The following is a 14175-nucleotide window of genomic DNA, read 5'->3' as shown; positions in this document are numbered from 1 at the left end:
TTACACCTGTTTCAATAAATTTTAGATGGTTTTTAGCATGATACATAATATTTCTTGATCATATATAGATTTTTAAGATTTTAGTGGGCCTAAACGTTATTTAGCCCTTTTAAAAAATTTCTAATCCAACCATGGTATTCACAAACATAAACAAATACTTTTATTATAATTTGTATCACAAGTTCTTTCAATTTGTTTGGTACATTTTTTACAATTTGCAAACTGAGCAATTGGGCCGAGTGGAGGAAACTTAATTATCCACTCCAGGTGCTCGTCAGAATAGCCCATTTTTCTTTAACTAATTTTTGTATTTCCTTTTTTAGCATTTGGATCATCTTTTATTTATTTCGCATAAACTTAAAATGGTCAAAAATGTTATATTATAGTTCAGAGACTTTTGATTCTTTTTGAATATCTCGAAGATAGCACAAAATAGTTATTTAGTCTACAGTTTTGTTGCTGATGACACGCTGAGATACATTTTAACTGGTGTATAATCATGACATCAAAGAGTTGTTATTTACATAATTTTTTTGGCTTGTTGATGTATACAGGTATCATTTGTTATTAAGCTGTACTGTGTTTATAGCTGTAATATTAAAGGATACTTTTGTGTATTGATGTATTCACTAGTAAAGCTCAGCTTGTACTACTCGAATTTTTTCCCCTGTTATGGTATTTTGCTGGTTAAATGCCATTTATAAAATATTCTCGAAAGGCTATTTATATATATTAAATGGTTCTTGACAATTATCCCTTTGTTATTTTTGAGTGTGGGACACTTTTAAAGTTAAGAACCTGCAGACTTTTGGTGATAAATTATTATGCTATGCAAATTTTTCTTTTTTTATAGCCCATCGGAGGTTTAAAATAAAAATCCCTCGTATATCAGATAAACTTGACCAAAACGTGGCAATAAGCCATGGCTCGCTACTTTATCACTGAAAAATGCTGAAACTATCGGGCTCGTTAAAATATGACGCTATGGCCCATGCATGTTATCTTTGCGCCACGGACTCGGTAGCACTGCTAGGAGGAACAGGTTAGAATAGCAATGAAAATGTTACACTGTAAGCGCATGAAAACAGCGTTACAGGGTTAGTTGGTGAGTCATTCAGTGAGTCAGTGATGAACGTATTTATATAATATAATAATATTAATGCATTATTGACATTTCAAGCACCGAAACTACTGTTAATATATGGATAAATTGGAGTTTTAATATTTGCTAACACATAACATATGTTAGAATAACTTGTTTAACAATCATGAACACCTTACAATAAACACACACAAAATACGTAATTGATTTTGCAGTACATAAGGGTTATGTTACATACACATGACAAGAGTGCAAGGCAGCAAGAAGAGAGGATCTGAGCTAACACCGAAGTAAACTACCCATGACAGCAGTCTAGAACGTACAGTATCAGACAACATATACTCACGTGTCCAAACTTGTGAAACACGAGGTACTGTTCAGCAGACTGCCCGCCCTTCCAGCCAGCAAACTGGAAACAAGTTACAACTAATTATTTACATATCCATTGCTCACTTTATTAATTAATGAAAACAATTTTTTTTGAAACAATCATTCCGAATTCGGATTTAAATTTCAAGCGCTAAGAGTCACTTAATGGAAAAATCCATTCAATTTCTGATATTATATTATAACAGATCTAGAATTTTTGTCAATATTAGTTTTTGGCACATTAGACTTTGAAAATTATTAAATTTTATATAATATAGCAAAGGGTTACATTTCCTTTTTCAATTAAGGTAGTACATATACCCTTAGCTGACTTTTACGCTAGTACATATACCCTTAGATGAATTTTACGCATTTGGCACAATTTTCCCATTAATCCGTTGAGAAATGTGGTTTGTTTGGCACGGTTATTCACAGAAGCATGAGACAAACGGGACCTAACTCGGGGTTGTCTAACATGAGTGGTGCCGAGGTGTCGGGATGGGAACACCACCGCATCAACGGGACGCATGAGGCCAGACACAACACAAAGGCCGAACCAGAGAGCACCACAAGAACACACTATTAATTATTATATAGAAATACCACTTCTAGAGTAGTTGCGAAACGTAAATCACATTTAGGAAAACACAGTGGGTTTGAAAAGAAAAGGTTTTTATTTCATATTTTAAAACAATTAACATAATATTTATATTATAACGCTGTAAAATTTTACGTGAAACGGTTATTAAATATGGTTTCGCGCAGTGGTGCTTTGTGAGCCCGCTTAAGTGCCTGATGCTTGCTTGTGACACTCGGGTGTTGTTTCTTTTTCTTCGCAGTGCGGTAGTTTACGAACATTCTCGGTTTTTCTGGAGCGGTGGCGTGATTGCTGCTCGATGCCTGGCCAGCTACGGGCGGTTGTTGCGACATCGCGGCCTGGAATCTCCGGGAGCGTTGGCCGGCCTGGATTGTTTCCGCTGCGTTGCTGTTCCTGCGCAGGCGCGCTCGCCTGTCGCGCTGGTGGCTGTGTCGCAATCTGGCGGAAGGAATGCCAGTCTGGCATGGCCAGTGGAGAGGGGGGTAGCGTCGTTTGGCCGCATGGCGGGTTGTTGCGACATCGCGGCCGGGGTTTTTGCTTTTGCTCAGAGTGTTATCGACGTAATGACAATGTGAGTGGGAAATAATAAATGGGCCACCCTGAGTGAGCCCGGTGTGGTTCTTCTCCGTGAGGTGTTTGAGGACTGCCAGAGCCTCCCTGGCTGGCTGCGGTGTGCTGCCGTTCGAAGAAGGTGTTGTAAATAATGGCGAACTCATAATTAATTTTTCAGCTAGGGCTTCTGCTCGAGTAAAATAAAGCATGTGGGTGTAATTTTAATCGTGTTAGGATGGCTTAACTTTTTATTTCTTTCCAGGAGGGCAGGCAATTTGGTATCCAGAAATGTTCAATTCCTTTCGTTAATTTAGCTGGAGAATGGGTCGAGGTGTTTGTAAATATTAATCATTTCATTCTAAAAGTTAATACTCATACTAAGAACAGGATAATTTATTGTTTATTTACTTATTTATTGTGAAAAGAGTAGTTTGACTTTACTTATTTATGTGTTGGCCATAGTTTACCGGAAATAAACCTGAAACGATGTGGAATGAATAATACTTTTTTTTTTCAGTCAACACACCCCACACTCCCTGTCCTAAGGAGGTTAGACGTCCCTGTACCAGCTCTACTGCTAACCTCCCCCCCTCCCCCTCCGACAATGTTTTTTGAAATCAAATGATGTTATTTTATTATTTTTATTTTGAGTGACATTTTGCAGATTTGAAGGAGTCCAAGGGTCTCAGCCACAATATTATTAATAAAAGTAACATGACAAAATAAACCATATTAGTTTTAAGAACTGATAATATAAAAGTATTTTAAATCAACAGAGAGACCTAAAAACAAGTATATTACTAAAATAACTAATTAAAAAATAATCTCATTTCCTTTCTTTACGTCTTAGTACACACAAAATAAAGAAATATATTAAGTTCTAAGAAGATTTTGTATACAATAACTTTAAATGTGGATCTGTGCAGTACTAGAAATAATAAACTTTACATAAAACTAGAACAAACTTACATCAAAATGAAGAACAGTTATTTAATAAAATAATTTTTTCGATTATTTTAAAATCTCCATGTAAGAAAATATGTAATAACACAACAAAACATCAAATGACAATTCTACACGCAAAACAAAAATCTTTGTATCACATATCGGGACTCCCTGTGTGTTTTCGCAAAATTACTCCTGAAAAATATCATATAGAGAGAGCTAAGATGTTTTCACATATATAAACTTTTTTTATTCAATTTGGATAAAAAAATTAATGCTGCGACCACTTATAAATACTTAAAATATATTTAAACAAATATGAACAAAAAATAAATTAAAAGTAAATTTAAAAAAAAAAAATTCTTTGCATTAGGCCGAGGAATCACAAGAAACACTGAAGCGGCAGGGTGCAGTACCTTGTACCTGAAGCCCTCTATGACGGAGGCAGCGCTGCCCGTGCAGTTGATGAGGATGAGGCCGAGCACGTGGGAGCGGTGAGCTAGGCCGAGGATACAGAGGAAACACTGAAGCGGCCTTGTGCAGTACCTTGTTCCTGAAGCCCTTCATGACGGAGGCGGCACTGCCCGTGCAGTTGATAAGGATTAGGCCGAGCACGTGGGAGGGGTGAGCCAGGCCGAGGATACAGAGGAAAAACTGCAGCGGCCTTGTGCAGTACCTTGTTCCTGAAGCCCTCCATGACGGAGGCGGCGCTGCCCGTGCAGTTGATGAGGATGAGGCCGAGCACGTGGGAGGGGTGAGCCAGGCCGAGGATACAGAGGAAAAACTGCAACGGCCTTGTGCAGTACCTTGTTCCTGAAGCCCTCCATGACGGAGGCGGCGCTGCCCGTGCAGTTGATGAGGATTAGGCCGAGGACGTGGGAGGGGTGAGCCAGGCCGAGGATACAGAGGAAAAACTGCAGCGGTCTCATGCAGTACTTTGTTCCTGAAGCCCTCCATGACGGAGGCGGCTCTGACCGTGCAGTTGATGAGGATGAGGCCGAGCACGTGGGAGGGGTGAGCCAGGCCAAGGATACAGAGGAAAAACTGCAGCGGCCTTGTGCAGTACCTTGTTCCTGAAGCCCTTCATGACGGAGGCGGCGCTGCCTGTGCACTTGATGAGGATGAGGCCGAGCACGTGGGAGGGGGAGCCAGGCCGAGGATACAGAGGAAACACTGCAGCGGCCTTGTGCAGTACCTTGTTCCTGAATCCCTCCATGATGGAGGCGGCGCTGCCCGTGCAGTTGATGAACATGAGGCTGAGCACGTGGGAGGGGTGTGCCAGGCCGAGGATACAGAGGAAACACTGCAGCGGCAGGGTGCAGTACCTTGTTCCTGAATCCCTCCATGACGGAGGCGGCGCTGCCCGTGCAGTTGATGAGGATGAGGCCGAGCACGTGGGAGGGGTGTGCCAGGCCGAGGATACAGAGGAAACACACAAGCAGCAGGGTGCAGTACCTTGTTTCTGAAGCCCTCCATGACGGAGGCAGCGCTGCCCGTGCAGTTGATGAGGATGAAACCGAGCACGTGGGAAGTTGAGCCAGGCCGAGGATGTCGTAAGCACCTAGTTATTTTAGTTATTTTGGGTTAGTATTAGAAATATAAATATACTATAACTATAATTTTGGTATTAAATTGTATTATAAGCATAAGGTGAATAATGAGTAATGTTTCAATAGAGTGTTTCATGTCTTGTGTATCGAACGATGAGTATGCCTGTCGAAGGTTTACAAGCCTTCTACGTCAGTTGGCTAACCAAATGTTAGCTATGTGTGGTGGTTCAAACAGACTGTTTCCTGCAGAGGAAACTACGCATCACAAGGTTAAACAATGACTGAATCCTTGGACTGAACATGAAACGAGTGTGTAAATGAAAACGACGAATCACGAGAAAGGGTGGGGAGAGAGTGCGCTCTGCCCCGGGAGAAGGAAGCGGACAGACGGAGAGTGTGTCGGGAGACTCCCGAGGAGGAGGTCCTAGGATGGGGACTGAGAGCTTTGTCAGAAGGAACAGACTTGTAGAATCTTAAGTTTGTACTTGTAATTTCTATGTATCAAGAAGTGGATGTAACAGCTTTGTAGAGTTTAATACTTGTAACGAGACAAGAATGAAGAATAATAATAAGAGTTGTCCTGTCTGCAGTATTAAGTTATTGCTTTTAATCGCTCCGCTGCCCCACATAGCCTCACCTATAAGGAACCAGCCGCTCGGTCACGACATTATGGTGTGAGATGTGGGGTTGCTGTGAGTGAATACTGCGTAAGGACAGTCGAATACAAATCTACGAGAGAATAAGAGAGAAAGGAAAATCGTCCGTCACTGGTATCAGAGCACAGCATCCCAGGAGCGACGGCGAGTCAGATTGTTTGAAGAAGATATCAACTTCCGCGAGGCAGCGACTGGACTACTGATAATCAGCGAGGAAAAGACAACAAGGTATCCAAACAACATCAACAACGAAGACGACGTAGAGCCCCACTCGTCATACTCCAAGAGTCCAAGAGGATGTTGACATAGCAGATAGGAACAGCCGACGCCGCCAGCCGATGATAGCCCCGCAGTAGGGAAGAGAGGACAGCTGCAGACGGCAGCGCGAGAGACGACCAACCGGAGCTACGTGTGAAGAGCTGAGGGCCATGGGTACCCTCACGAAATTTATTATAATAAGGTCAGTACGGCTAATACGTTAAGCATGATACCTACAGTTTGGTATAAATAGGAGGGTTACGTTTACTCCACAATTATGGCTGACAGTAACGAGGAAAGTGAAACTGGGGAAGTTTTTATTTCTGTAACAGAGGCGTTAAAGTTGATAAATCAACCATTTGATGGTACAAAAAACAAACTCAAAGAATTTTGCGATAATGTTGACACGGCTTTTGAACTAGTGAACCCAGAACGTCATAGAGTGCTGTTAAAGTTCGTAAAATCAAAAATAGTTGGGGACGCGAAAGCCAAAATTTTAGTCCGCGAAAACACTGATACTTGGGAAGAGGTAAAAGAAATTTTAGAAGAGAATTATGCGGTTCGCAGAACTTTAGATTTCTACGCTTGTCGGTTATTTAATGCTCGACAGGGATCACATGAGCCTGTTGTAAACTGGGGTAGCCGAGTCGATACAATGGTAACTGAACTTAAAGAGGCGGCCTTAAAGGTATGCACCCGCCCGCAAGAAAACGGGGCAATGGCCTTAATACAACATTTGGCTAGAGCCTGCTTCGTACAAGGGTTATCTGATGAAAGAATTCAAACAGTTATTCGGAGCAAGGGCGCTCAAATTGAGACTCTAGGGTTAGCTGTAGAATCGGCACTAGAGGAGGAGTCGAATCTTTTGTCTCTTAAGGAGAGAATTAGACCCCCAATGTTAAAAGTAGGAGATACGGTAACAAGAAGGCCCAGTTGCTCGAATTGCGGAAAAGGCGGACACACACTAGAAAAATGTTTCTTACGAAAACCCGATAAAAATAAAGGATGGAAAAAATATGTACACGTAGGAGAGCTATTTTGTAAAAATTGTAACACTACAGGACACACAGACGCGAATTGTCGACGTAAACAAAGAGATGACAGAAAGACTTTTCAGCCCTACAAAGAGGAGAGAAACAGGGGAAACTCCACATGCTTTGAGTGCGGTAAACCGGGACATTATGCCCGAAACTGCTTTAACAAATACGGAAAATACAACAATACCAATTTTGCAAAAGGAAATGATTACCCAAATCAGTACAGGTATGACCAAAGAAATCACAAGGAATTAGGATATATTAACAAAGGAGGGCGAGAGGATAGACCTTCCTATACTGAATCGCGATTATGGAAACATGGGGAAAACGCGGGAAACTAAAAAGGGGGCATTACGAGCAGCGGTGTATGCACCCTAAGGAGCCAAACACAGACAGCTGCAATAGAAAATCTAGAATAGAGTATGAACAAAGTAACGACGATGCTATCTGTACCAAGAGTAGTGTAGTTTCTTTAAAGCTAGACGAAATACGTGAAGCAGTAGACTGCCTTATAGACACAGGGTCCGACATAACACTAATCAGAGAGAATGTTCTAAATAAGAGTATCCTATCGACCAGTGATAAAAAGGAGAAAACTAAGATTCGCGGTTTAGCCACCGATGTAATGCCTACAAAAGGGACTGTTAATTTAAACTTTTGTTTACCATCTTCCACAGTAAGATATAAATGCCACATTATAGAATCCTGTCCTCATGCATGTATTTTGGGCAAAGATTTTCTAAGTTTTACTAAATCTGTTGTTGATTTCGAATATAATAGACTGATAATCAACAAAGAGCAAATCCCATTTTGTGAAGAAGATCATGCTGTCAAAAATATGAGAATTCATGTACCAGCCAGGTGCGAAAAAATAGTGCAATTAAATGCTAGCAACGAAGGATTAGGACTAGTAGAAAAACGAGAAATAGAAAAGGGAGTTTATCTAGGAGATGGATTGACGGAAGTGATAAATGGCAAATGTTTATGTTCTATATTAAATACTAACGAACACGAAGTAGAAGTAGATATGCCCGTCGTTGAATTAGAGGAAATACCCTCTACAGCGAAATTGTTGAGTATTCAAAATTCCGATAGGGAAAGGAAAGAGAAATTGGCATCGATGTTAAGGGTAGAACATCTACACGACACAGAGAAAAAGCAATTGCTAAAATTATGCAAAGAGTTTGTAGACATTTTTCACTTGCCCGGTGATACACTCACATGTACGCCGACCATTGAACATAGTATCCCTACAGGTGCTGAGACGAGGCCCATTAATGTAAAACCATATCGTATTCCGGAAATTCACAAGGAGGAAATTAAAAAACAAGAGACACAGATGTTAGAACAGGGTATTATCAAACCCAGTCTGAGCCCTTGGAACGCGCCTATATTAGTGATTCCAAAAAAACGAGACGCTTCCAATCAACAGAAATGGAGGGTCGTTGTAGATTTTAGAAAACTGAATCTTGTGTCAGTGGACTCGGTGTATCAGATGCCGAATATTACAGAAATATTAGATCAATTAGGACAAGCAAAATATTTCTCGACCCTAGATTTGGCTAGTGGTTATTTGCAGGTAAGGATGAAACAGGAAGATCAACCCAAAACCGCATTTAGTACCCCGACGGGTCACTATGAGATGTGCAGAATGATGTTTGGGTTAAAGGGAGCTCCTGCGACCTTTACGAGATTAATGAACACTGTTTTGTCAGGACTAAATGGAATTAAATGTCTTGTTTACTTAGATGATATCATAGTACATGGCCAATCAGTAGAGATACATAACGACCGGTTAAGAGAGGTTTTCACTAGAATGAGAGAGCATAACCTTAAGCTACAACCTGATAAATGCGAGTTTTTACGCACGGAGGTAACATTTTTAGGACACATGATTAGCGACGATGGCGTGAAACCAGATCCGGAGAAAGTAATCAAAGTACAGGGATACCCTAGACCAAAGAACGCTAAAGACATCAAAATGTTTTGCGGATTAGCCTCGTATTACCGAAGATTTATACCGAACTTCAGCAAAATTGCAAAACCCCTCTACAACCTTGTAAAAAGTGACGTTCCCTTTATCTGGGGAGACGAACAGGAAACTGCATTTAACACCCTAAAAGAAATCCTGACCTCAGAACCAATTTTACAGTGTCCGGATTTTAATAAACCGTTTATCGTGACGACAGACGCTAGCAAACTAGCTATAGGAGCCATTTTGTCCCAAGGAGAAGTAGGTAAGGACAAGCCCGTCGCCTATGCCAGCCGTACGTTGAATAAGGCGGAGGTCAATTACTCGACGACTGAGCGCGAAATGTTAGCGATAGTGTGGGCTGTAAAATATTTCAGGCCCTATCTATTAGGTCGCCATTTCATGGTGATAACCGACCATAAACCTCTACAATATGTTTTTAACGTAAAAGACCCTAGTTCCAGGTTGTTAAGATGGCGGTTAAAATTGGAAGAATATTCATATGAGATTAAACACAGAGCCGGTAAAACTATCATGCATGCCGATGCGCTGAGTAGGCTTTGCGAAGTAAAAGAAATGGAGGAATTGACAACAGACGAATCTCACTCTGTAGAGGATAACACTGAGAAGCGAGAGGGTGAATTATCCACGGAAAGGAAACGGGAAATTATTAAGGAATTTCACAACACACCGATAGGAGGCCATCAAGGGATCGCCCGAACATACGACCGAATAAAACAATATTATAAGTGGAACGGGATGAAAACAGACATAGAAACCTATATTAGAAGGTGCGACTCTTGCCAAAGGAATAAATTAACGCGACCTTACATAAAAATGCCGCTTGAAATTACGGACACGCCTAATGTAGTATGGGAAAAATGTGCTCTCGACATTGTGGGACCACTAGTTGAGACTGCCAATAATCATAAATATTTACTAACGTTTCAAGATCTATTATCCAAGTATACGGTAGCCATACCCCTTTTCGACCAAACAGCCGAATCGGTGGCGCGAGCTTTTGTGAACGAAATAATACTAAGATTTGGTATACCACAAGTGATAATCTCAGATCAAGGAAGCAATTTTACAAGTGATCTGTTTAAGAAGGTGTGTAAATTGTTAAAAATTGCCAAAATCAAAACAACTGCCTATCACCCTCAATCTAATGGGAGTCTAGAGAGATGGCACCGTTCCCTCACTGAATTTTTAAGACACTTCATCGCCACCAACCAACTCGATTGGGACGAATGGATAAATTATGCCACTTTTGTCCATAACACTACGCCTCATAGGTCCACGGGATTTACACCCCATGAATTATTATTTGGTACATTACCTAATATTCCTGGCATCCTACAGAAGGACTTTATAGAAAAGAATTATAATTATGAGGATTATGTCAAAACCTTAAAAACAAAATTGCAAGAGACTTTCAAATTAGCAAAAAAAACATTTAATCATCTCTAAAGAAATAAATAAAAGGAATTATGATCAACATGTGAACCAGCACATTTTTCATATTGGTGATCAAGTCCTTCTGTATGACGAGACTGTCAGAAGAGGTAGGTCCAAGAAACTGTCCAGCCAATATGTAGGCCCCTTTAATGTTGTCCCCTTTAATGTTGTAAAAGTAGAAGGAGTAAATATAACCATCCTTACCAAACGTAAGAAGCTTGTAAAGGTACATGCAAATAGGTTAAAGCCGTACTTTTAATTGGTATGTTACAGTCAACTCATTTTTACCCTGTTGCTGAACCCTGAACATGTGAGTGGAGTGTCATCAAGACTAGACATTCAAATCACTAAAATTGAAGAAACTTCGGGACTGTACTACGAACATAACAGCAATGGACGATTGTATAATACTGAATGGAGATTAATCTCCTATTTAAATTTAAGTCAGCCTGAAAATAATTATAATACGTTAAGACGATATGTAAGTGTTGTAAATGAATTATGTAATAAGGAAATTCCGGTGTATAAGGGTAAAACTCTATGTTCTAATACTATAACAAAATTATCAAACAGGTTAGACGCCATTGCGCGCACCATAGAAATTATAGGAGGTATAACCAAAGACCATGTTAGTCCTAGAGTAAAAAGAAGTTTATTTCCATTTAACCTAATAGGGCAATTGAGTAAAGTGATTTTTGGTACGCTAGACGAAGAAGATGCAGAATTTTATAATAATAAAATTACGAAACTTGAGAGCGAACAATTAGACTTTGTTAAGCTGAGTAAGGAACAAATATGTTTTCATAGATCCGGAAACGGATTATATTATGATGGAACACTCAAAACAGTACTACGCAAAAATAAGCAAGTATGAATTGAATAAGTGTAAAGTAATAACTAAAACTCTTAGAGTGTGTAGACAAACCTTTCCATTGATCAATACTTATGCACGGGAAGATTGTGCAGCCAAATTATTGTATACTACAGGTCCTATACCTAGCAATTGTGTTAAGAAAATAGTAGAGCTAAAGCAGACCCTTTGGATTCAGCTAGAGCACAATGAATGGTTATATATTGCGCCAGATAAAGAAAAAATTACTATAGTTTGCGATCAAACTGGACCTTTTGACGCAACAGTGGAAGACACTGGCAAACTTAAGTTTATAAGTGCATGTAAAGGTTACGGTACCAACATCTTTATATCCTCCCAACTGGAGTTAACTACTAACACTAGCACAAAAGATGTTATTCCCAAAATAAATCTTGACATAGATTGTTGTGATGAAACAAACTATAAAGTAACACTTGAGAAATTAAAAACAAAGTTACATTTGAAACCTACAATAACTCGGTTAGACGATTTGAAGATTGCCGGTCACAAAATAGAGGAAGTAGAACATATGATAAATGAAGAGGAATGGAAAATAAAACACACAAACGTGATTTCACGAGTATCTGTAATGTCCTATATCATTATCATATCATTAAGTTGTATTTTATGTATATATTGTTGTATAAAATGTGGATGTTGTAAAACTATTGTCGGTAATTGCTACAAGAGGTGTAAGGACGGTGATTGCTGTAATTGTAAAACCATATGTTTTAAACCAACAATTGTAAACACATACAGACCTAGGGAAAGCAATGAGCTGGTCCATTCCGTTAACGAAAGACAGCTAGAGGAAAGGATCGAATTGAGAGGAAACAGTTTACGGAGAACTCAGACTAGTCGTTGATGGCTAAGTCCCATTTCAAACTAAGAGAGGTGTAAAGAAACAATTGTATTTTCTTTAATTGTTTCTTTTTCCCCCGCAAGGGAGGTGTCGTAAGCACCTAGTTATTTTAGTTATTTTGGGTTAGTATTAGAAATATAAATATACTATAACTATAATTTTGGTATTAAATTGTATTATAAGCATAAGGTGAATAATGAGTAATGTTTCAATAGAGTGTTTCATGTCTTGTGTATCGAACGATGAGTATGCCTGTCGAAGGTTTACAAGCCTTCTACGTCAGTTGGCTAACCAAATGTTAGCTATGTGTGGTGGTTCAAACAGACTGTTTCCTGCAGAGGAAACTACGCATCACAAGGTTAAACAATGACTGAATCCTTGGACTGAACATGAAACGAGTGTGTAAATGAAAACGACGAATCACGAGAAAGGGTGGGGAGAGAGTGCGCTCTGCCCCGGGAGAAGGAAGCGGACAGACGGAGAGTGTGTCGGGAGACTCCCGAGGAGGAGGTCCTAGGATGGGGACTGAGAGCTTTGTCAGAAGGAACAGACTTGTAGAATCTTAAGTTTGTACTTGTAATTTCTATGTATCAAGAAGTGGATGTAACAGCTTTGTAGAGTTTAATACTTGTAACGAGACAAGAATGAAGAATAATAATAAGAGTTGTCCTGTCTGCAGTATTAAGTTATTGCTTTTAATCGCTCCGCTGCCCCACATAGCCTCACCTATAAGGAACCAGCCGCTCGGTCACGACAAGGATACAGAGGAAATACTGCAGCGGCAGGGTGCAGTGCCTTGTTCCTGAAGCCCACCATGACGGAGGCGGCGCTGCCCGTGCAGTTGATGAGGATGAGGCCGAGCACGTGGGCGGGGTGAGCCAGGCCGAGGATACAGAGGAAACACACAAGCTGCAGGGTGCAGTGCCTTGTTCCTGAAGCCCTCCATGACGGAGGCGGCGCTGCCCGTGCAGTTGATGAACATGAGGCTAAGCACGTGGGAGGGGTGTGCCAGGCCGAGGATACAGAGGAAACACTGCAGCGGCAGGGTGCAGTACCTTGTTCCTGAATCCCTCCATGACGGAGGCGGCGCTGCCCGTGCAGTTGATGAGGATGAGGCCGAGCACGTGGGAGGGGTGTGCCAGGCCGAGGATACAGAGGAAACACTGCAGCATCAGGGTGCAGTGCCTTGTTCCTAAAGCCCTCCATAACAGAGGCGGCGCTGCCCGTGCAGTTGATTAGGATGAGGCCGAGCACGTGGGCGGAGTGAGCCAGGCCGAGGATACAGAGGAAACACACAAGCGGCAGGGTGCAGTACCTTGTTCCTGAAGCCCTCCATGACCGAGGCGACGCTGCCCGTGCAGTTGATGAGGATAAGGCCGAGCACGTGGGCGGGGTGAGCCAGGCCGAGGATACAGAGGAAACACACAAGCGGCAGGGTGAAGTACCTTGTTCCTGAAGCCCTCCATGATGGAGGCGGCGCTGCCCGTGCAGTTGATGAGGATGAGGCCGAGCACGTGGGAGGGGTGTGCCAGGCCGAGGATACAGAGGAAACACTGCAACGGCAGTGTTCAGTGCCTTGTTCCTGAAGCCCTCAATGACGGAGGCGGCGCTGCCCGTGCAGTTGATGAGGATGAGGCCCGGCACGTGGGCGGGGTGAGCCAGGCCGAGGATACAGAGGAAACACACAAGCGGCAGGGTGCAGTACCTTGTTCCTGAAGCCCTCCATGACCGAGGCGGCGCTGCCCGTGCAGTTGATGAGGATGAGGCCGAGCACGTGGGCGGGGTGAGCCAGGCCGAGGATACAGAGGAAACACACAAGCGGCAGGGTGCAGTACCTTGTTCCTGAAGCCCTCCATGATGGAGGCGGCGCTGCCCGTGCAGTTGATGTGGATGAGGCTGGCAACGTGGGAGGGGTGAGCAAGGCCAAGGATACAAGGGAAACACT

The 14175-nt window shown here is 41.8% G+C and overlaps 2 protein-coding genes across 5 annotated transcripts in view; one reads left to right on the top strand and one right to left on the bottom strand.

Annotated features, from left to right (window-relative positions):
- The window catches only part of LOC134535781 (uncharacterized protein ZK1073.1), a 328050-nt gene that overhangs the window by 37471 nt on the left and 276404 nt on the right, over positions 1 to 14175 (bottom strand). For all 4 annotated transcript variants that reach the window (XM_063375040.1, XM_063375044.1, XM_063375041.1 and 1 more), the window contains exon 6: positions 1449 to 1511. In XM_063375040.1, the coding sequence (XP_063231110.1) occupies positions 1449 to 1511 (63 nt within the window). The remainder of the gene's footprint in view (positions 1 to 1448; positions 1512 to 14175) is intronic.
- LOC134535782 (uncharacterized) lies at positions 6120 to 12973 on the top strand. Its single transcript, XM_063375045.1, has 2 exons — positions 6120 to 6232; positions 10771 to 12973. The coding sequence occupies exon 2, from the start codon at positions 11325 to 11327 to the stop codon at positions 12231 to 12233; it is 909 nt and encodes a 302-aa protein (XP_063231115.1). The 5' UTR covers positions 6120 to 6232; positions 10771 to 11324; the 3' UTR covers positions 12234 to 12973.

Source organism: Bacillus rossius, chromosome 10 (assembly GCF_032445375.1).
Source record: "Bacillus rossius redtenbacheri isolate Brsri chromosome 10, Brsri_v3, whole genome shotgun sequence".
Lineage (NCBI taxonomy): Eukaryota > Metazoa > Arthropoda > Insecta > Phasmatodea > Bacillidae > Bacillus > Bacillus rossius.
The sequence above is the reverse complement of the archived record's forward strand: the minus strand, read 5'-3'. Positions and strand labels throughout refer to the sequence as shown.

Coding starts and splice junctions, on each gene's coding strand:
- LOC134535782 (XM_063375045.1), top strand. CDS start 11,325: ATGATGGAACACTCAAAACAGTACTACGCAAAAATAAGCAAGTATGAA.